Source organism: Hippopotamus amphibius, chromosome 11, assembly GCF_030028045.1.
Source record: "Hippopotamus amphibius kiboko isolate mHipAmp2 chromosome 11, mHipAmp2.hap2, whole genome shotgun sequence".
NCBI lineage: Eukaryota > Metazoa > Chordata > Mammalia > Artiodactyla > Hippopotamidae > Hippopotamus > Hippopotamus amphibius.
In genome coordinates this window covers 28,499,525-28,523,334 of record NC_080196.1, presented here as the reverse complement: position 1 = coordinate 28,523,334, position 23,810 = coordinate 28,499,525, and the positions used below count along the sequence as shown (strand labels likewise).

The 23,810-nt window shown below is 40.7% G+C and overlaps 1 protein-coding gene across 1 annotated transcript in view; it reads left to right on the top strand.

Annotated features, from left to right (window-relative positions):
- The window catches only part of TFAP2D (transcription factor AP-2 delta), a 59,867-nt gene that overhangs the window by 6,039 nt on the left and 30,018 nt on the right, over nucleotides 1-23,810 (top strand). The window contains exons 4-5 of the mRNA XM_057699847.1: nucleotides 9,150-9,315; nucleotides 9,492-9,610. Coding sequence (XP_057555830.1) covers nucleotides 9,150-9,315; nucleotides 9,492-9,610 — 285 coding nt within the window. The remainder of the gene's footprint in view (nucleotides 1-9,149; nucleotides 9,316-9,491; nucleotides 9,611-23,810) is intronic.

Sequence of the window (23,810 nt, the reverse complement as noted above, 5' to 3'; positions counted from 1 at the left end):
TCATTGGGCTTCAGGGAAGGCTAATGAAACACCAATATTGTAGCTGCCCTTATTTTTCTAAGTGTCCAGAACATTTCTTTCTTTAAGGGAGGGTGAGAAGAGGAGGTGGTGTTAACTGTACCGGATAAAGCTTTCTTGTTCCCATCTGTTGAGGAAAACATCTGAATCCAGAGTTACCCATGGAATTGGAAAGTGGGGGAAGGCAAGAATGGAGAGCTGTTGATTTCGGCTCAGACCCTGAAGGGGGCTGCATCTCAAATGTTCCATTTTGACAAAAGGTTTTGAACTATGACATTTTAAGGGCCTCAAGGCAGTGCCAGTTTTGCAGGCTTCCCCACTTTGCTGTACCCAGAGCCTCTGAAGCTTATTTTCCTAGCAGGCTGAGTAACCCGAGGAGCACACAAGGCAAGGGGGACCAGCTGTTATCCCAACTTCATACGAATTAATAAGATGTGGCCTATTCACCAGGACTAATTCCAGCTCCAGAGCCGCAGTTGTCTATAGTAACTGAACCACTAAAAACTGAGTCACTTCAGATGGCACCAAATAAATGTCCTTCAGTCCCTCTCCATCCCTTTCAAAGCTTGTTGAAAGATTCCAACAATTTTCCAAAGAAAGAAATGCATCGATAGGAAGAAGTGGATTCTTTTATGTTTAAACTGCAGGCTTTCCAACCCAATATCCAATGTGCAACTCCACTTAAATTGAGGTGGAAAGAAAACAGAACATTTTCCTTTGGGAAACTGACTATTGTCAGGGTGGGTATTTGGAACTTCCATTAAATAGAAAATGGCTATTTAAATCTGTTATTTCACCCTGTGGAGATTTGAAATTTTTTTTTTTTTTAAACTGCTAGTGTTGCTCCACAGAGTTTTTAAAATGAGCCGTATTAAGCTTTTCAGCCAGGCCAATACTCAACCATATTGAAATAACATGAAATAGGCCCAGACTAGTGAAAATTGAAATGAAATATACATATTGTTGGAGAGAGGGTTTAAAATTCACAGTGAAAGAGGGACCAGGTGACGTGCTGAGCCGGGTCTGTTGGGGCGGTCACACTAAAGGTGAGGCCGAGCACTCGGGGCGCACGGAGATGTCGGTGGTGCTGAAGGACAGCGCCACTAATTAGCGCCTGGAGCCGACTCCTCCCAGAGCCCGGCTTGCGCTACTGCGTTTTTGCGTTCAGTTCCGCACTTGCTCCACCAACATCACTTTCTCAAATGCTTGGAAAGTGCATCCGATCGTACAATAGCTGACAGGGGGTGAGAATTATTTGAGGCCGAGACGGAGAGCTGGAAGAGAGGCGGCTGTGCAATCAGTTGAATTTTCGAAAAGAGATTTAGGGGGTAGCCTTCACCAGCCGCCCGAGAAAAGCAAACGCTCTCCGGTCACTACAAGATGGGAACTGAGTTCCTATCCTCTCAGAGCCACGGAAATGCTCTTCCTTAGGTGATGTTTGATTGCTCTTGTAGAATTCCGTGTCATTCACCTAAAAATCGCAGCCGAATTTATTTTAAACCAAATATTGATCTTTTAGAAGAACAGCGTGGCTCCAAAAGGAGAAAAGGGAGGTAACTTGGGGTTTACGTCTGTGTTGTTTGACTAAAGCCTAATCCTTCCCCCTCCCATGCGAAGGAATTCAGAATTTAGCTGCTGAGTTTATTCCATTTCCACATGTCTTAGAAAAAGGCCAGTTAACTTAGCGGAGGCTCTCGGAGATCAGGGTGTGTGTCTCTGGGTGTCTGTTTACTCTGAAACGATCTATGTTCAGGATAATTTACAAATGGATAGCAAGGAAGTCTTGCATTAAAAGGTAGTGTGTACCCTGTCACCCATCCAGCTCCTCCATTTCAGGACTCCCCGTTTTTCAGGAAACGCTAAGGAAGTCCCTTCTCTCTATTGTCACAGTAGCACACAGGATTCTAATAGCAGTAGCTCAAGTCACCTTTGTTCATCAAAAATTGGGAGGATTTTAACCCAAGCGCTCTGCTATATCGCCATATTGTGCAAAGCTCAGATAGAAAAGCCTGTTTCTCTTCTAATCCATACAGGTGACTCACCATATTTCTTGAAAAGCACCCCTTTTTGCCATTTTCCCTCTCCTGCTGAGCTCTCAGATAAACTTACATTTCTAATGGTTTCCCGAATTTACTGTGGGAGAAAAAAAAAATAGATTTTACTTCTCAAGACCCCTGGATGCTCTTTTAGAAAAAAGGCAGATCCCTAAATGTCCTGCACAAACTCACCAGGGAGAGGCTGTCTTGTTTGCAGTGCTGTGTGGGTGCTTGGGGTGGGGGGTGGGGGGGGGAGGGGTGCTTCAGTTCTTTACATTTGGCCACTTCTATTTGCAAAGAACAAAACACCATTTCCCTGACTCACTTTGGTAAGTGGCAGTTACATTGTTTTTGCCTATAATGAAGCCCTATAGCCAAAGAAAGAGGAAGAGGGGCAGCGGCGAGGTAATTACCACCTAGATAAAATATTTGCCACCGCCTCGGAGGTGCAGCTCCCCGCGCGCTCACTCTCGGTTAATGGTGCGCGAGATTTTGCCCGCAGCTCCGCCACTCCAACCATCAGAACCAATAATCTTTACTTTACCCTGTGCTCGCGTATCGATAGCTTCTCTCGCCTGCGGCATCGGCTTTGATATGTTAATATTTCTGAGTAGCAAATTCTGCAGAGATCATATTAATGGTGTACGTACAGAGTGGAGCTTTGCCTTCGTTGAATATTCAGATACTAGGTTTCAAAAGGCATCTCTTGAAGAAATAGGGCTTCTATTTACAGCAGTCGTCTGTGTTTTTAATCATTAAAAAAAAAGAAAAGAAAAGAAAAGAAAACCCACTCTTCTTTCCCCATGAATCTTCTGAGGCTCCCTCATGGCCCCCTCCCCTTTGTCAGATGCTGGTCCTTTTCATTTCTCTCTCTGAGATTTAATAGAAGGAGAACAATGTTGATGACGACGGTGAGCATGAAGCTAATGATGAGTGGATCCAGAATGGAATCGCAGGGGTAGGAGTTCAATTGGGTGGGGGCCCGTGGCTTTCAGAAGCGAATGGAGATGAGATGAGAAGACCCAGCTTTTTCATATTTGGGTGGAAAGTGACATTTTGGCCCTAGTCTTTTTTGTGAAATCGGGATGGCAAACTCAAAAAAAAAAAAAAAAAAAAGGAAGAAAGAAAAAAATGAAAAAAGTGAAGAGGGGAAGCGCCCTTGTTTCGCTTTGTGATCACTCTGCCTTGCAGCCCCAGGCTAATTTCAGAAGCTTAAATACCGCCATAGCCTCTGGGCCACGCGGAGAGGGAGCGGACTCGGCCACGGGCAGGCAGGAGCGCTTACCGGATTGCCCGTGGCTACACAAAATACAAACTACTTTGAATCAAAACATTTTTGGGGAATTAATATGATCTGAACTCTGCACGTTTTAAGAGAGCTGGAGTGTGTCAGATCGCTTAGAGGTGACTGGCACGCCAGCGGAGGCATTTACGCTGCGGTACAAACATTGTCAGATCTGATTTAATTTCAAAAAAAAAAAGCTTCCGCGAAAGGGAGCTTAGCGTCAGTCGCCCAGTCTGGCAATAACAGGGTGGGTGGACCTGACCGCTCTTGCCGTCCGCAGCCTTCATGGTTGCCCATAGGCGGCTTGAGCAGGAGGATGAGCCTTCCTCTGTTTTTTCGGGTTTCGCGAGGGCCCTGGACTTTGGAACTGGAGTTGGAGAGAGCCTTGGCTCTTTCAGCAGCTCCTGGAAGGATTTAAGATTCAAGGCGGGTGAGAAGCCCTGTTCCTCTTCTTTAATCAGAACCCCGGGAATCCCTTTTTACTCAAATCATCAAAATCCATCTCTGCGGCTCATCCATTGTGAAAATATTGGCAGAAATACACCTGGAGCCTCGCCTGCCTACTTAGTCCCCGAATACAGATGCTGCAGATGCGGAATTCGGTTTGTTATATACGAAGTCTAAAATTAATGTACCAAAGGATCTAGAGGCATGGTTTGTTGGAAATCTATTTTGCGGGGGGGGGGGGGGGGGGCTACTTATGCATAGTCTACTGCTGTATCTCTAATTTCTTTATTGCTTTGAACATCACCAAAAGCTAAAGCACTCTGTGCACTGGGAAATGGGGATTAATTTCACCCTCCACACACCGTTACACAGCCACCACCACGTTAAACCAGTAGGTTTCCCTGTGCAGACCTCCCTTTCTTTTGTTCTGTGAGGAATCTGCATCCGGAGAAACTCATTCAGACCCGGTAAGCCAGTAACACCTATTATGACATATCCTTCCCCCAAACTGCGCAACTTGCTGCGGATATAGCATCCGAGGCCTATTTGCAGTTAAGCCCCTACCCCTCTACTGTTTGATTATAATTAATATCTGCTTTGCGTGGAGGGAGGGGGATTACACGAGAGGATTGGGATTGAGAAGGGCGAGAGGCTAGAGAGGAAGCAGCCGACACTGCTCCTACCCCACCCCGTTTACTCGCGCACCTCGCAGAAATGCAGCCGCAGAACAAACAGGGACAGGAAGCTCCTGTAATCGCTTACACATTTTTTAATGTGTCAGAAAAAACGAGCGATCACGGGAGATGAAGAAGAGGAGAGAGAAAAAAATTCCCTGCCGTTTGTATTTCTTTCATTTGAATTGTAAACATCTGTTTGGCTGTAAGGCGAACAGAACATTTATTTTGCTCTCAAGATTTGGTCTAATTATGTCAACACCGAGGCGGCGGCGAGTGGGGCGGCGCTGCGGCTTTGGAGAGGCTGCGCGCAAGGGCCCGCGCCCGGAAGCCCGCCGGGAAGTATTGATCGCACCTGCAGAGCGCGCGGAGCCTCGAGCCATCACCCGCTCTGTTCCGAGACCGGGAGGCACCCAGAGGGGAAGAGTAGCTTAGAGGCAGCTTTAGGGGCTCCAGGGGAGCCGCAGTTCCTGGGAGAGGGCCCGGCTGTTTCCTCTGCCCTAACTGCCTGGCAGGAGAAGAGGAAAAGGACGCCTAGTCATCAGCGCCAGGCTTTCCGATTCCGTAGCTGCGCAAAAAGTGGGCGGAGTCTTGCACCCAGCGCCACGGAAGTTGCTCGACACCATGGTGGGGTTGAGTGGCTTTAACTCAGGGTACGGAGCACGCGTGCGTCCGTTTCCCCTTGGACCTTCTCCCAAGCTGGGGAAATAAATAGAGCGGGTGTGAGCATCCCCATTTTTCAGATGGACAGACTGAGGCCCAGAACTGCTCGCCTAAGGTCGCATGGGTCACTAGTTGGCCAACCTTTTACCTCTTTCCTTCCCCCACACCGTCCCCAGCCACTCCAGGAAGAGTGCAGCCCCATCCCTGTGCTTTTTCGGCCTCATGGGATCTGACAGAGTCTGGCAGCTGGAGGATCTCTGTATTTTGTGCTGGTTTTGTCCCACACACTCTTTGGCTGACTTTTCCCTGTAACTGTGGCAAAATTACCCTTTTTAAGATAGCCATGTCCTAGACAAGTGACCTTGAGTAGATGAGTTCTTATGCTGTTACTGTAGCTACCTACCTGCCTGAGTTTACAGCATCCCTGGAAGTAGGAAGCTCTATCTCCAAATTTCAATTTTTAAAATAGTACATCCCCTGGAAGTATTGTCTCTGTGCACTATGAATGGAAAAGAGATGCACTTCAGAGAAGTTTGGCATGAAGACTCCGACTATGGCACCAAGAGATGCCCCTAACTGGAGTGCTGGGTCTAGAATGATTATTGCATGATTTCCATAAGAGGTGACATGCAATACAAGTCCCCATGAGCAGCTTCCACTAGTGACACTGGGGAGGAACACTGTAAATGGCTTGGCCTGGTTGACCCTTTCATGACTTTCCTTCTTTGAAATCTCATAAGTGCCATCTGTAGTCTGGATCCCCTTAGAGATGTCTCACCCTCATTCCAAATGCAAAACTCTGGTTATGTTGACCTATTACTCTTTCCTTCCTCCTTAAAAAATAAACTACTGGGAAAAAAGATATCAGGTTCCCCACGCTGCTGTAAACTCTACAAGTTGCCAAATCTTTAGCCGGGACAAGAGTGCTCCCCAAGGCTGCTGCAATGCCAAGTATCAAAGTAACAGAAATTCCCTTTAAAGATGCTGTGACATAAAAAAGACTCCAGAGTTGATGGCTAATCCTGAATACAAAATAAATCCTCCAGGCAATTTGTGTGTGCATAAAGCATATTCTTAATATGCAGCCAGTGTGACTTACCTAATAAATGCTTATTTGAGCATAAACCCAAAGGCTGACCTGGATGCAGGAGAGAAGACCCAGGGCCCAGGGAGTTCACCCTTGGCTGGGTAGCAGGCTCAGTGACTTCCCTGAGAGCAGCTGGCTTTCAGCACAGGGGGTTCACTTTGCCTCAAGGGGGCAGTTTTCCAGTTGGAGAAAGCCCCACTTAACTCATTTTACAAAAAAATTTGATCTTCTGCATCTCCCTAAATTTGATTTCTAACCTACCGTAGTTTAACAAAGATAGGAAAGTTCTAAAATTGTGCCCTTTCCTTTCCTGGAAAACAACACATACACTCTTAATAAACTTAAGACCGGTTGGGTGAGATTCTTGTGTTCTCCATTGTGTCCTGGCTAGCATGCAAGAGAAGATCGATGTAAGAATATAAATTTGCTGATGATTCATAGTGACTGTGAGTGAAAGCCCATTTTCAGTAGAAAATGTGTGAATTTTGAGTAAAAATATTATTTATTTTCTTCTTGTTTGTTTGTTTGTTGGCTGTGACACGTGGATTGTGGGAACTTAGTTCCCCCATGAGGAACTGAACCCGAGCCCCCAGCAGGGGAAGCTCAGAGTCCTAACCACTGGACTGCCAGGGAACTCTGTTATTTTCTTAATATTTTTGCTTCAGATGACCTTACTATGACCCAAGTCCTAAAGCTAGCAGGGTCATGATTTTTACAACATGACAATAAAACCCAGATTCCTGTTTGTCTCAACTTTTGAGAGGTCACTTGAGTTTACTTTTAAAATATATTTTGCATCTACAAGTACAAAGTGAGAGCATCAGTAAAATTATAATGGTAGTTTCTAGGCCAGAAATCTGGGAAAATTATTATTATTATTATTATTAATTGTTTTAAAATTCTCTCTGAGAATGTGAGGTGGGAAAGCCCAGTTCAATTTGTATTTCCAGCTCCTGAGGCAGGCATTTGTATGTTTTTTCACTATGTTGGCCACAAATTTAACTGCCAAGAAAAAGATTTCAATTTGATCATTGATACTATGACCTTTCAGATTTCAAACTGAGGGCAGGTTTCCAGACACTAGCATTTGGAATTTAGCCAAGTGTACAGGACTCATCTTCCAGCTTGTAGAGAGCCAGCTGATTGGATGTTCTCAACATCCTGTCTTGTGTTTTGAGGTAGGGGGCATTTAGGGTGATCTCCAACCTCAGAATGCTTAGAGAGAAAGACCTTGGTCCTAGCACTTTCAGGGGAATCTTGGATAACCGTAGGTTAGCCGGAGGAATTCCAGAAAGCACAAGAGGAATTCCAGAAAGCACAGGGGTAGAAACACTTTAAGAGTGGGGCAAAGTAGCCTGTTCTCTGCACCCAAGTCCAGGGCCCCTTTGCCTTATTAAATGTCCTCCCAGTTTCCTTAACCCCTGTGCCTAGAAAACACATCTTAATCTGAACGCCACAGACCTGATCTAAATAATATTCCATTTGAACTGCTTAGTCAAGGAAGGGAAGGCAGGTGGTGAGTCCTAGACCAACGCTTCTCAAAACTTAATGCTCACATGAACCACTTGAGGGGCTCGTTCAAATGCAGATTCTGACTCGGAAGGTCTGGGGTTGGGCCTGAGATTCTGCATTTCTAACAAGCTCCCAGGAGATGCCAGTGCTATCTATTGAGAACTACCCTTTGAGTAAAAATACTGGACAACACTCTCCTGCCCATTTTTCTTCCTCCACCTACTTTTTTTTTTCTCATTTCCCTCATAGACTTGACCCTTTTCTGGAGATGGGTCTTAAGATTGCCCATAACTGAAGAAATCCAATGTATGCTTAAAAAAGCAAACTTTGAATTTGAACTTACCACGGAACCTCCAAGCTCTGCCCTCAGATTTCTCAGTGTGCAGGGAGGCAGCCTTGGATCCTGGGGCTAGGCAGCTACCGTGTTAGCAGTGTGGACACTGGCTCAGGATTTTTGCAGTAAGAGAGGATCCGGCAGTAGGAAACTCTCCCCACCGATGATCGCTTTGGGTCCTCGAGTCTACTTCAGCTGCCTGAGGTTGGGGGTTGTTCTCTGTTATTCCTGGAGGAGAGGAAAGCTCTAGGGGGCTTTCTGGACTTTGGAGACAGAAGGCTTCCGCTCCAGGAGTCCCAGCAGGGTGAAATTGGTGACTTTGCAAACAGCCGGTATCTTTGCTTTGTTCTCGGCTCGTAATAATGGTAACAAATACAATAATATCATTGGCCACTAACATGTAATGTGTTACTGTGATTGTGTTCTAAGTCTGGTGCTGTGTTTGACTGTGTGCGCTGATCCTGATGGCTGACATCTGCAGAGAAATGTGACCAATTATCCGCTCATGCAGGTTGGAAGTTTCTGGCAATGGGCACATGATTTTTAGTGGTACCTGGGGACTGAATGACTCTGCTTCCTGTAATTGGTAGAATGATGAGGGAAGGGAGATGGCAGTTCTCAAACATTTTAGAAAAGAGCTTTCAAAACGTTTGTCTATATAGTAAGTCATGGATAAAATGAATATCTATCCGTGGTGTATATATGTGCACATACACACACACATGCACACAGAACCATGGATATAATACCTACCCTTTGTGGGTTAACTGGTAGAGTTTGAGGTGTTTACCTAATGGAAGTGTTTCTTGATGTGGATGATGTCAAAATTAACACTGGTGGGCCAGCCAACACTCCATTGGATGCTAATTTTGGCTAAAATTGAAATCATACCCTCACAGATATTTTCTGTGTGATATTTGAAAGACAAATGACATCTTCAGAGCAGCTTCCTGAGATGACCCAGGTGATGCACATATAAGGAAAATCGTGCCATGTGTCTCCAAATCCTATGTAGTGCCGTGATAGTAACTGTGTTTTCTGTAGTTACCTGCTCTCGTGGTCACTAATACATAATATACTTTTCCCTCCAAAGGTGGCACCTGTGTGGTCAACCCCACAGATTTGTTTTGCTCTGTCCCTGGTCGTTTGTCCCTTCTCAGTTCTACTTCCAAATACAAGGTGACTATTGCTGAGGTGAAGAGGCGCCTCTCACCACCTGAATGCCTCAACGCTTCACTCTTGGGAGGCATTTTGAGAAGGTAAGACAAAGGTGTTTCTGGCACTGTGGTCTTCTGACTGTATTGGTACCACGCCCCTCAACCCTCAGCCCTTCCGTCTTCTGTCCCATGTTGAGTATCCCATGTGGTCAAGCCTTCTCATCATTTTCCTCCAAATGTCAGCTTTCAAAACCTAGCTTTTGTTTGTTTTTGGACAGAGCAAAATCCAAGAATGGGGGTCGCTGCCTGAGGGAGAAGCTGGATAGGCTTGGCCTGAACTTGCCAGCAGGAAGAAGAAAAGCAGCCAACGTTACCCTCCTCACTTCCTTAGTTGAAGGTATGACTTTTCAGCTCGGCAAGGTAATGATGGAAGGTTAGCAATTCTCTGAAATTCAGATTTGTTTGATTATGCTGTTTCATTTTTGTCTATACTGTTAAGATAGTTAAAGGTGAATTTCCCAACTAATCATGGTAATGATGGTTAAATTAGACTTAATCTAAGGCTTAGATATTGATTTATAAGCTACCATCTGATTTACTAATCTTGGCAGTAATAGGAAAGAAGATAACAATGGAAGATTTAAGGACTTAGACAAGTAGTCCCCATATAACAGCAACAAAAAACTGTGATTGTCATTTTTATTATTGTTTATTTTAGCCTTCAGATAAATCTGGCTTAACTCATTGTTATTCACTGCAACATGATCTATAGGATAAATAATAATCCTTTATAAAGCGTTCACAGGAGTCAAGGCATGGTACTGAGTCTGAGAACACATTGTACTAATCCTACAGACATCTCTTAAGGTACAGTGAAGTCCCATGGCTTTAGGGGTGGGTAAGCTGACTCACAGAAAGGTTAAGGTTAACCAGTGGGGTAGACACAGAGGTGAAAACATATTCCCAGAAGTTCTTGGGGTTTTTTTTGTCTTTTTTCCCCAATTTACCTTTTCCCTTGTGTTTCTTCTGGAAGAACTAAGCTTTACATATTCTCATTCAGTCTTCTAAGAAGAGGTATTAATAGAGACCTTTTAAACTTGTGGAGGAGCTTTTGAATGTCAAAGGAGAGTTCTTCCATAACCTAGAATGCTATTTTAAATATAAACAAAGGAGCCTTTTTGCCAAGACTCACCTGAACACGCCTGTGATACTTTTCTTGCATTGGTTTCTCACTCCTCTATAAGGCACTGTAGGAGGTGAAAAGTAAGTGAAACGTGAAAACAAACCTCTTGCCTTTTTCCTGATTATCAACACATATCATTTACTGAAAAACTCTATGAAGTAGCGTGTCCTTAACACTGGTCTTGGCAAAATTGCTTTGGTGATTTTGATATTAACAGGTATTTTTGCTTCACTCCCTAATTGTAATAATAACAACCCCAATAATGTTACTGGCCGTGAACATTTAATAAGTGTTACTGTTCCTATGTACTTCTCGTGCTGTTTGCTTGTGTGTGCTGATAACTAAGAGTAAGCATATGGTAAAGAGAGTTGACCCGTTATCCACCCATAGGGGTTTAGGAGGTACTCAAGGAAGGGCAAAGTAAAAAAATTACTAATGGGTTGATTTTAAAGGGAGACAGTTTCCTTCTTAATTTAAGTAAAAATATCATTAAAATTATAGTTATTTAACAAAAGAACAAAAATATGTTCAAATATATAATAGTGAATTCAAAAATTATATGGGTGGTAGAACTTAATCGGTTCTCAAACCCAATTCCACAGTAAAATCAATTGAGGAGATTTATTAAAAATGCCTGGGCCTCATTCCCAAACCACTTGAAATGCAATCTCTGGGGTTATGGTACAGGCACCTACATTTTTAAAAACACTGCCTGATGTCTAATGAGGTTTAAGGATCATTGATTTAAATGTTCCTTGAGATACTTTTCACTCTCCAGGATGGAATGATTATGAATTCTCATGAAATTTGTAACTGGTGTGAAAAGTAAAGGCCCTAAAAAAGACCCTTATCCAGGGTGTCTGTGAATGTCCTGACCAGTAAAACCTGAAGAACCCTAAAAGGGTATATTCACAATTCTTCTTATTGATTTTAATGATAGCCCAAAACATAGGAGCACCCTGTGTGGGAATCACTGATCGATGCCAACAGAAAGAATACAGGTCAAATACATAAAATCCTAGGACGATCTTGTGGTCTCACTATCTACTCTTTCAGCAAGCCTCTTCTATCACGAAAGTGCCTAACTTGTGTTCTATTCATTTCATCTCTGCTCACAGAGCAGTCACAATGGCCTTGGATGATGAAACTTTAAGATTTTAATCTTCCCAAATAACATCTTACTTTAATTGGATGCTTTTGAAATCCCCCAAATATTCATGATGTAGAGAAATAAACATTTCATTGCTGAATTCCAGATATTTTGATGGAACTGAGGAAATGAGACTCAGGGGCAAGGGGACCTTTTGCATCCCTCAACTGGCATGTCACCTTATGACCCTCAAATGCATGCATTTCCCCCCAACCCACACACACACACTTTGTAAGTTTCATAACTATGTGCTATGTTCTATGACATTTTTATTCTATTCAGTATTTCTGTATTTTTTTTAAAATGCTGATTGTAAGCCCACTAAATTTACTTCAAGATTCACTGTTGAGTCATATGTCACGACCCACAGTTTAAAAAACTACAAGTTGTCTTAGGACAAGAGGAGAACCTAATATTTGAAGAACAGGAATATTCCATTTAAATTAAAGTAGGCGTCATTTTAACCCTGGATGACAATAATAGTAGTTTTACTGCTGAGGACTCTTCTATTTATTTTTATTCCCTCATTTCAAATGGGTTGGTGGTAACAACTGATGACTCCTTTCCAGCCAGCAAGATGCCATGTACTGCGTTAGGCTCGTGGTCCTTGGAATCTTGTGGGAGATGCTGGTTGAATACAGAGTAATGGGGACCCAGCTCTGATTCATCAGCCTCTTGGGAGATTGAAACAGTTGATGCTTCTCTTCAGCACTTTTGTGACCTTGGTCCTTTTTGTGCTAATATGGCTTGAATTCAGTTATTTCAAGTTTTTTTTTAAAGCTCTTTATTGGAGTGTAATTGCTTTACACTGTCATGCCAGTTTCTGCTGCACAACAAAGTGAATCAGCTACAGGTATACATATATCCCCATATCCCCTCTCTCTTGAACTTCCCTCCCACGCTCCCTATCCCACCCTTCTAGGTCATCACAAAGCATCGAGTTGATCTCCCTGTGCTATGCAGCAACTTCCCACTAGCCATCTATTTTACATTTGGTAGTGTGTATATGTCAATGCTACTTTCTCACTTCATCCCAGCTTCCCCTTCCCCACCACTCCAGCCTGTGTCCTCAAGTCCGTTCTCTACATCTGTCTTTATTTCTGCCCTGCTGCTAGGTTCATCAGAACCTTTTTTTTAGATACCATACATATGTGTTAATATATATATTGTATGACAGATTCTAGGTCCATCCACCTCACTACAAATAACTCAATTTTGTTCCTTTTTTTGGCTGAATAATATTCCATTGTATATATGTGCCACATCTTCTTTATCCATTCATCTGTTGATGGACATTTCGGTTGTCCTGGCTATTGTAAATAGTGCTGCAGTAAACATGATGGTTCATGTATCTTCTTGAAAAACCTATGGTTTTATAAGAAAGAATACTAATTTTTTGACCATTTAGAAAGTTTTAATCTTCCTGATGGCCCAATACAATGCTGGGTTTCAGTCACACTTCCTTCTGTGTTTTGGTACAGCACTTGAGAACAAGATAAACAATGTCTGATTGGCTTTATTTCTCATCAACTACGCTTAGAAAGAAAACTCCTGAAGATCAACCTTTTGTGACTTTTTAGTACTTGTCTCTGCCCCTTCCTGGGGATGATTTGAATACAGCCTTGCCACCGTTGCTATTTTGATAAAAATCACAAAGAAAGAGTAGTGTGTGGGGACCCTGCTAGATTCTCCATGCAGAGATGATTTACCCTTTGTCAAGATCCAATCAATGAACAGTAAGGTACCTTATGATGGGGATTAAAATTAGCAAATGAACATATGTTTCTCAAAAACAACCCTTGTCACTAACATAACAGTTGTTTCATCGTGATATTCCTAGGTTTCCATGCTTGCCTTGGATTTTCAATCATTTTGCTTTTAATTATTTTTTACATCATTTTCCCCTGTATTTCTTTTAAGTGGAGTCACTCTACTAATAGCTCCATCCCAGCATGTTTCTCAAATCAACATTATTAGAGTCATAATTTTAGGGACTATTTTGGCAATTTATGAGAGAGCTATTTCATGCAAATTGATCATATATTTTACTAACTCACAACATTTCTGTTTCAAATATCAACGCACCCAGTAACCACTAGGGTGAAGAACTCAAAACTGACTGACTTCTTTTCACCTGATAAAGTTGATTGAAAAGTGAACATTTTAGCAAGGCACATATTTAGAGGGGGGATTTTTTTGGTCCACATAGACTTAGAATGATATGAGTATTTGAATTCAGGGTCCCTCGAATGTAATATGAGATCATATCCCCCTTCTACCCATATGTCTTCATTTAATGGGGGTTTAAATATATAACTAATAGTTGGTACAACTTCTTGTACTCACTTTATCATAAGCCTGGGGTTCTTTTTATTTTCCCTTATTAATCACATTGCTATGACTGCTCTTTTGTCCACTCTGGTAGCTATAACATCAGAGAGTTGTCATCTTCTGGAAAATTCCGTAGATTAGAACTGCTTAACCCAATTCATGGGTCTTCCTGGATCTTGGGATAATCCCAGACTCTTCGAGAGTGGGAAAAATTGTAGCTCTGGAAACCATGCAAGAAGTTTGGCCAATACTATTGTTCTAGTTCTAATACTCTTGCTATATATTTATTATTTATGAATCACCAATTAGCTGCTTCCTCTATATTTTACTACAGAGCAGTCTTTGCAGGGTTGGTGGTTGTTAAAACAAATATGAGGAGTCAATTATGTCAGGAATGAGGAGTCCTTCCTGTCTATCACTCCCACCTCACTTGAGGTTTTCTAAGATGGTCAGAGTTGCAGAGCGTTGCCAGAGGGAAGTTTTGTTCACGTGAGTGGGGTGATTTGCTGGAACACTTCTGCTGAATTTGCAAAAGCTCATATAGCATTCTCAGGCAACACCAGGAGTTCTAAAAGCACAGTTAAGTCCTTAAACATAAATGCCTTGTCTTTTAGTTTGTCATGACTGGAGATCAGATTGTTTATATATATATTTAAAAAAGAGTACAGGGCAGTGAAGGGTATAAATGTGTATCAGCAAAAGAAAGGGGACTCTTTACAAATATTGTATATAATCTTTATGTACTCTTCAAATCTAAACCTTTTGTCCTTGTTGCTTTCTTCTTTAGTTTCTCTTTCTTCTTTCTTTTTCTTCCTTCCTTCCTTCCTTCCTTTCTTTCTTACCCCCTCCCTCCCATCTTCCCTCCTTTTTCCCTTTCTTTCTCTCTTTCTCTCCCTTTCTTCCTTCCTTCCTTTCTTTCTTTTTCTCTCCCTTTTTCTTTTTTTCTTTCTTTCCTTCCTTCCTTCTTTCTTTCTTTTTCTTTCTTTCTTTCTTTCCCTTTCTTTCTTTCTTTCTTTCTTTCTTTCTTTCTTTCTTTCTTCTTTCTTTCTTTCTTTCTTTCTTTCTTTCTTTCTTTCTTTCTTTCTTTCTCTTTCTTTCTTTCTTTTTCTTTCTTTCTTCTTTCTTCTTACTTTCTTTTTTAAAGTAAGCTCCCAGACCCTGTCCTGCACATCTCATCTCATCCCCTGGCCTAGTACCTGCCCTCCCCCCCAGTAATATCACTTTTGACATTTTGTCTGACTTTGGGCATGTTACTTAGCCTGACTGAGCTTCATTTTCTTAATTTACAAATAAGGATCATACTCTCCATAAGGGTTAGGGTAATGCTAGCTGTTACAGCAGTTAATTTCCAAATTTTCAGTGTCTTCACACCGTAGGAGCTTATTTCTCACTCTTCACAGGTGACGCGGGTGTTCCTCCTCAGGGCCCTTCCCTCCTCTCAGTCTCATTCAGGGAACAGAGTCCTCCTCCCTCTAGCGATGCCCTGCTCTAGGTCCTAGGAGCCCTGTGCATTCAGTGCACAGTAAGGAAGGACACAACTTCTTACCCACTTGGCCAGGCAGTGGCCCATGTTGCTACTGTCCACATTGCATGACCACTAGTCCCATGACCAACCTAATTCCAGAGGTGGGTGTGAGACACACCAGAAAATGTAACGTCTAGCGGGGCAGAACCTTCTCAGCAGCAACTCTATGGTATAGAAGAAAGGGCAAATCTTGGATGGTCTGGCTCCCATTTCTGCCACAACATCTGCCTTGTGTGTCTTTTGTAGAATTAAATACATTCACTACATTAAACACTTGACACCATGTGGCACAGAGGCACTTAATAAAAATTAGTACCTGTCCTCTTGTCTCTTTCTCCCTAAACAGCAGTGTTACTTTCTTTTTCTTTTTCTTTTTTTTTTAAACTTTTATTGAGATACAATTGACATACAAAAAACTACACATATTTAAAGTGTACAATTTGATTTTTTTTCTTATTAGTAATGTATATATGGCAATCCCAAACTCCCAATTCATCCCACCCCAACCCCCCCTGCTTTTCCCACTTGGTATCCATGTTTGTTCTCTACATCTGTGTCTCTATTTCTGCCTTGCAAACCGGTTGATTTGTAACATTTTTTCTGTATTCCTCATATATGTGTTAATATACAATATTCGTTTTTCTCTTTCTGACTCACTTCACTCTGTATGACAGTCTCTAGGTCCATCCATGTCTCTACAAATGTCCCAATTTCGTTCCTTTTTATGGCTGAATAATATTCCATTGTATATATGTACCACATCTTTAATCCATTCATCTAACAGCAGTGTTACTTAATAGCAGAATTTATTCAGAATCATAAAACTTTAGCCCTGGAAGGAATGGGAGACTGAGTAGTCTAAGGCACTAGGACATAGCACACATGGTTAAGAGCATGATTCTGAGTCAAATAACCTTGTTTGAACCCACTTCTACCACTTGCTAGCTGTGTGCTATAGGGAAAGACATACAACCTCTCTGAGCATCAGCGTCCTTATCTATAATAATTAATAATAGTTAATAATAGTACCCTCCTCATATGGTTGTTGTGGGGATGAAATCAGAATGTTTGTAAAGCAGTTCACAGGCTGCCTGGCACAAAATTGGTGTCAATAAATTTCAGTTATCATTATTTTCAAATGGGAAAACTGAGGTACAGTGAAATTAACCATTCTGCCCAGGTTCATGTGAGCAGCAAGGAAGGGAACCCAGGTCTTCTGGTTTGCAACACCACCATGTGTTTTCCACTCAGATGTATGTTAGCAGCATGAATTCTGAACAGTTGCATTGCTGGACTACTTCTGAATTTACCTATATATTTATAGTTAGAGTTATAACAGTATAACCAAGGAATAGAAATAAATGATCAATTCTTGAGCCTGTTTTTCACCATGGGTTGGACCTCTTGTGCTGCGGGGAATCCTAGGCAAGTTTGTTGAGCTTTCTTGCATGCAGTAGTACAACTTTGTTTGTTTTTTTAACATCCTGATGCACCATCTGCTGCCACTTAATCCCCCAAAGTTAGGATGACATCTTGGTTCTTTCTGTTTTTCTGGAATAACTATCAACAGTGTCTCTTGTACTTTCAAAAGGGCGCCAATCTAGTTAGTTAGTTAGTTAGTTAATTAGTTAGTTAGTTAGTGAATTAGAAGACTATCCTCAAAACCTTTTCTTTCCATTTCAGCCAAACCAACCAAAAGTAGCAGACAAGAATGCTATCACTTGGTGCTATTTCTCCTTTGTCTTTAATCCTGAGCCTATATGATTTCATTTCCAAGAAACAAGGGGAAAGAACCATCAACTTGACAGTGAACTCTTTCCTATAAATGAGATATTAGGGAGCAAGTTTTCTTGGTATGATTGATTAGTCCATGGCTTTTTAATTTAGGAAGAGGTATTGTTCACTACTTGAGGCTTGTAGGATTCAAATGCCAAAATCCTCTTGCCCAGTGTCAGTGGTAATACATGCACAGGACAGGCTTAGCATTATTTGCTCTTCTCATGGATTTTAGGACAAAGCTGCTATTTCCATTGTCTTTACACAGGTACCACAGTGGGTTTCTCTCGGCGTGTGGAGCTTAAGGCTAACATCTAGGGCCTCATGGCATGATTGTAGGTCTGAAAGGACCATCATCTCAACCTAACTCCACCAGCTGTTCCAGGCATTACATTTCCACTTTACCTCCTCTGGGATAAAGCTTTCCAGCTTTCTTCTAAAACTATGTAATATAAAAAAGGGTCATACATTGACCCCTTGTTATATTATTATAGTAATTCTAATTGGTTCTCACTTTAAGTCATATGATCACCTGGAAGAGCCCAGTCACTAAGGGACCCTGGCATTCCCTTTTGCATAGAAACACTCACATTGACAGCATTTTGTTGGGCACAGTTTTGCATTTCAGAGCTGCCAGTGGAGTTGGACTCAATAAGTAAATGCCAGTGCAGTCTCTGTTAGTCATTTTAAGGTCTTTCTTGGAAAATGACTTTTTTTTTTTTCAGACTAATAGGTATTGTCTTATCTGTAATTTCTTATTCTAAGTTATGGGATAGTTTCTATCTGAGAGACTCTGCTTAGATAATTGATAATTAGATAACAATTCAACATTGTTGTCTAATATCTGAGAACTTGTGTTTATCATAATTTTCAATAATTGGTCTCAGTATCTTACAATATTGTGGGTAAATAGACACCATCTCAGAGGAATCTTCTTAACTCATTTGCTTACTTCCTATAGTATTGTTCTGACCTGCATCTTACGAATTCATTCATTTTCCAGGACAAAGATGTTTACATGTAGGGGTAGAGGAAATAGGCTATTACACATATGCCCCTGTGTCTGACTGTGTGCTTGTGGTGTCCTTAGATTCCGACTCCTATTCTGGCACAAAAAGGCAAATGTATCCGAGTCTGGTTGGCTCAGTCTTGCCCTTGCCCCTTCGGACCAGCTCACTACTCACTCTCGCAAATGGTGACACTTCCTTAGAAATGTGTCCCTGCATTAGTTTGGGTTTTTTTTTCCTTTTTTAAATTTATTCTCTCTTTCAAAGTTTATGCCAACTAATGTGCTTTTCAAACACTCCTGTTTCTGCTTTTTTTTTTTTTTTTTTTGGCTGTTTTGGGTGTTTGTTGCTACGCACAGGCTTTCTCTGGTTGCTGCGAGTGGGGGCTATTCTTTGTTGTGGTGCAAGGGCTTCTCGGTGTGGTGGCTTCTCATTCCAGAGCACGGGCTCTAGTCGTGCAAGCTTCCGTAGTTGCAGCATGTGGGCTCAGTAGTTGTGGTTTGTGGGCTCTAGAGCGCAGGCTCAGTAGTTGTGGTGCATGGGCTTAGTTGCTCCGTGGCATGTGGGATTGAACCCATGTCCCCTGCATTGGCAGGCGGATTCTTAACCACTGGGCCACCAGGGAAGCCCCTCTGCTTTTTTCCATTGTTTACGTTTGTTAAAATTCTTACATATTCTAATAAAATTGTAGAGTGTAATTATTTCTAATGATGTCTAACTCCTACTGAATAGTAATGAAAGTTTTGAAATTGCTTAGATTTTAATTTACAACAAATATTTGAGTTTAGAATGAAATCTTTCTAAGAACTGAATCAAAGAGTAGTTTTGCTTTTTAATTGATATAATTTTAAATAGATAATTTATACAGATGATAAAAATTCAAAAGTTACAAAAGGGTATATAGTGAAATATCTCCTTTTCACTCTATTCCCCATTTAGATGCCCTCCTGAAATAAACAAATGCTACTGGTTTCTCTATTTCCTTCCAAGGGGATATATATGTGTATGCATAGTTTTGCATTCTATACACACTGTCCTACGCATTTCTTCACATCTTATCTTTTTTCTTTTTCTTTTTTAATCTTTATTAGAGTATAATTGCTTTACAGTATTGTATCAGTTTCTGCTGTACAACAAAATGAAAGAGCCACATGTATACATATATCCCCATTTCCTCTCTCTCTTGAGCCTCCCTCCCAACCTCCCTATCCCACCCCATTACGTCTTCACAAAGCATCAAGCTGATCTCCCTGTGCTCTGCAGTAGCTTCCCACTAGCCATCTATTTTACATTTGGTAGTTCACACCTTATCTTAGTGTTCGTTTTATTTTCAGTTTTTACGAGTTGTTCATTCTTTTAAACACGCACAGTATTCCATTGTTTGAATGCATCATAATTTATTTAACCAGTGACCTACTAAATGTCATATAAGTGTTTTTAATATTTGGCTATTACAAATAGTGTTCCAATGAGCAACCTCACACTTACATAAATAATTCTTCACGTGTGCAAGTACATGTATTCAATAAATTCCTAAGAATGTGTTGCAGGGTCAAAAGATATTTGCATTTGTAGCTTTAAAAGATTATTGGAACATTGCTCTTTACAGTGGTTGTAAATTCTATCAGTGATGGGGTAAGAAGCATTGATGCGCTAGTACTTCCCCGTACTCTAGCCCAAGCAGGGTACTATCAACTTTTTTATCTTTACTAATTTGAGTGAAAAAAAAGATAGACTACCTCTATTATGAAAGGAGGTTGAGTATATTCTTAGGATAATTTTATGAGCTTTTTTGTCTGTTCACTTACTTTGCACCAGTAGGGTAATTTTTGACCCTTTTCTCATTCATTTGTAAGTGCTCGCTATGTGTAAGGAAAACAGGCTGTGTGTGTCTGATATGAGTGGCAAAGCCTCTCCACCCTTGGCTCTGGTTTATCTGTTTGCTATCGTGAGTTTTTTGTTTGGTTGCTTTTTTGTTTAGGTCTATGTCATGCAGAACTTTTTTATATTGATATAATCATATTTCTCATATATTTCATTCCATGGCCTTTAGTTTTTATTGTACTACTTTGAAAGTCCTTTTTTATCTCAAGATTATAAAATATTTCTCCCATGTTATCTTCTAATTACTTTGCGGATCTATATTTTGTGTTTAAATCTTTGATCCACCTGGACCTTTCTTTGTTGTTGAATGTATGATATAGATCTAATTTTATTTGCTTTTTTCCCAGATGGCCAGTCAGTTGTCCCAACACCTTTTGTTGATAACCCATTTTCCCTACTGTTGGGAGAAGCAATTTTCATCTTATACTAAATCTCCTCATACAAATATACTTTTTTATTAGACCGATGACTTTGTTCCCCGTCCATGCTGTCTCTTTGTTACCACCACAGAGCCACTTTTGTTTCTAGAGTGTGTACCGTATCAGCCAAATAAGGCAGAACTCAGGAGGCAAAAACCCAGACAGACAGAGGTCTTTAGAGTTTACTGTTAACTCCGCAATAACTGCTTTCTTTTGTATTGATATGAGCCCCAGGATCCTTGTTTGGGGGGAAGGTGCGTAGCTCATCCCCACATGACACTTTCCCTTCATCTTAGGACAGTGGTGCACAATCCTGTCTCGAGGTGACGTCAGAAGCTTTCAAAAAGTGCAGATGCCCTGGCTCCGGAAGTTAAGTGACAGGCGTGTGTGTGAGAAACCCTGGGGTGTGTGTGTGCGCGCGCGTGCGTGCACACACACACGCTTGTATACACACATATTAAACAAACCCCCAGGTTATGGGAAGAGCAAGGATTGAAAAACATTGTCTTCAAGCATAATCTGTTTTATTAAATGGCTCCACTGATATAATGATATATTCAATGGTTTTTTTTTTATATATATATTTCATTCTTTCTAGCAATTCTCTTTTGCTCTAGTTTTTCACTTCTATTCTTTGGAAAGAGTACCTCACAAGACTACTGTTATAATTAACCAATAAAATATTTGAAAGCTTTTCCATGTAAGAAATGTTTACTAAGTACCTATGATGAATCAGGTGCTGTACTAAGCACAGAGTATGGAATGGGGAACAAAACTATCACTCTGAAGAACAAAGTGTTGGCATTTACACAAAATCCTCATTAAATCGGGAAACTACCACATTATAAGGCACTTACCTATAGTGTAGATTATATGATATATAGTGTTACAGAGTGCACTCATTTTAGAATTGTTCTGGAAGCCTATAGCAGATACATTAAACCTGTCCTTCAGCTCTAGGGTTTACTGCAGCTTGATATTATACCTTATTTAATATAATATCTTATCCAGATTAGAAGATATTCTCAAATTTGCTTTCTAATAGGTGCTTCTCAGAATAATCCCAGAGATAGATTTGAGTGTGCTATTTTCCATACGTGTAATGAAAATGGAAACCACAGACATGTGACTGGAATTTCACACATATAAATTGTTGCTTTCATTTAATAATATTGGGTATTACAATAAGAAGTTAAACCTGAATTGTTTCTAAGGCAATGAATTTAGTGACAGTTGGTGAGAATTATCTCGTGAATGATAATATAGAAATATCCTTTAGTACAAATTAGTTTTAGATATTGATTTATAGTTGTCTAAAGTACATTTTCTTCTAAAATACAATAATTTTAAAGGAAGAAAAAATCCTTAATGACTGTGAATAAGGTTGAAATCAGGCGTGGTCATTTCTATTTTAAACATGTATTTAGATCTGCTTCGGGTAAAATAATGTGGGAATCCAAAATCTCAGTAAAATAAGCAATCCACTTTCCTCAGAAAACATTTTTCCATTAACTTTCCATTTCTGGACTGTATCAATAATTGCCATTTACATTTTTCCTAATATTGACCCTTAGTTTTTTCCTTTTTGCTTTTGAGTGTGAAAAATGAATGTACTGAATCCAGGGAGCAAAACCTCTCTTTATGATCTTCCTATATTCTGTAACTTTGCTTGTATCAGCTTTTTGAGAGAGTTTCTCAGTATGAGTTATTAACTGCTGCTGTTAATGTTGAAAAATTGAATATCTGCCTTAGTGGTTTCCCCTTTTTTGGAAGGGATGGGTAGCACTAGTTGGCATAGAGAGCCTAAAACCTTGCACTTTGAATACTCTGTCCAAACTCTCACGCTATCCCCCATGTATCCTACTCCTAAAATAGTAATTCTTGAAATGACACGAAATACAATGAACGTTACCTGCCAAAGTTAGTGTGTTGCTTCAGTGGTGTAAAAAAGTGGGGATCGGGTGGTACTGGTTTGTCAGGTGGCAAAATGCATTGAAATAAAGGAAGAGCTTAAATCTGCTCTGGAAAACAGCAACTACCACGGAGCATCCTACCTCATCGTGCACAGAAATGAGGTGACAGCAGCCACATTTGCTATATGGGATACAGCCTTTCAGGGATCACTCTGTCACCCCAGGTTACTGCAACTACCTGTTCATGTGGGTACTTCGTCCCCTGACAGAGACAGAGAAGCTCGTAGATCTTTATTTTACAAATCAGTCAAATCCCCTAGAGTCTTATTCACGTGCTTTTCTGCTCCAAAAATTTCTATTTCTCTTAAACCTTTTGACTCTAAGATACCTGTGGTACAGGATTGAACTGTAGATTTGTCATTGTTCCTGGATATCATGTGTCTTTTAATTCATAGATCCATCTCTTCATTCATTCTTGGGTCCTCACACACAAAGCTTTGGTGGCACCGTCTACACATTTTAACTACACATCAGAGTGTCTTCACTTGCCATTTCTTTTGATGTAGCATCGCTATACATCCAGTAACAATGTTACATGGCAAGCAGGAGAAAGCAGTAAACAGAGCTAAGGGAAGGAAGGATCTGGCTGTCAGTGTAAATGTAAATAGCAGCTGTTCCATTCAAACTGTTTTTAAAACTACCACCCGGTGAGAGCTTTGCATAAAATGGGCCAGAACCTCAAGAATCAGGTTTCAGCACAAAATTGAAGAGGCATGCTGCCATCCTCCTGTTTGCACTATTTCACTTCTCCTACTATTGCACAAACAGTAGAGGGAAAAAATATACATACACACACACATACATATGTATATGTATATATGTAGAATATATATTATATATTACATATATGTGTATATGTATATATATACAATAGTCTAAGATTTTATTTAAATATCTATTTCTGTGTGAATATTGCAATATGAATAAAAAATCTGTTTACTTAACTTTCTATACAAGGCTGGCGTTATGAACAGTGTTATTGTATCAGGTGCAGAATACTTCTAAGGTCATGTGAGCTTATCCTCTGTTCAGATGCTGTAACCACTCTTTGATGGGTCAAGCTTTAAGACTTTCTACCTCAGATTTGAAATTTCTTGAATTATCTCCCTTCTGTCATGTTCTTAGCAAAAGTAACCAACCTACATGGCATTGCAATGTCCCTTTAAAAAAAATCTTCATACCATTTCTTCTGCTGAATAAGCACACATTTTCCTTCTTAATTGGTTAGGGTGATAAAACTGCTGGTAATAAGTGCTTTAAACATACTGCTTGTACGTTGCAGCTTTATTCAAAAATGTGACCCTCCAATAATTAGCACTACACAGACTAGTCAATATAGAGACCTTTTT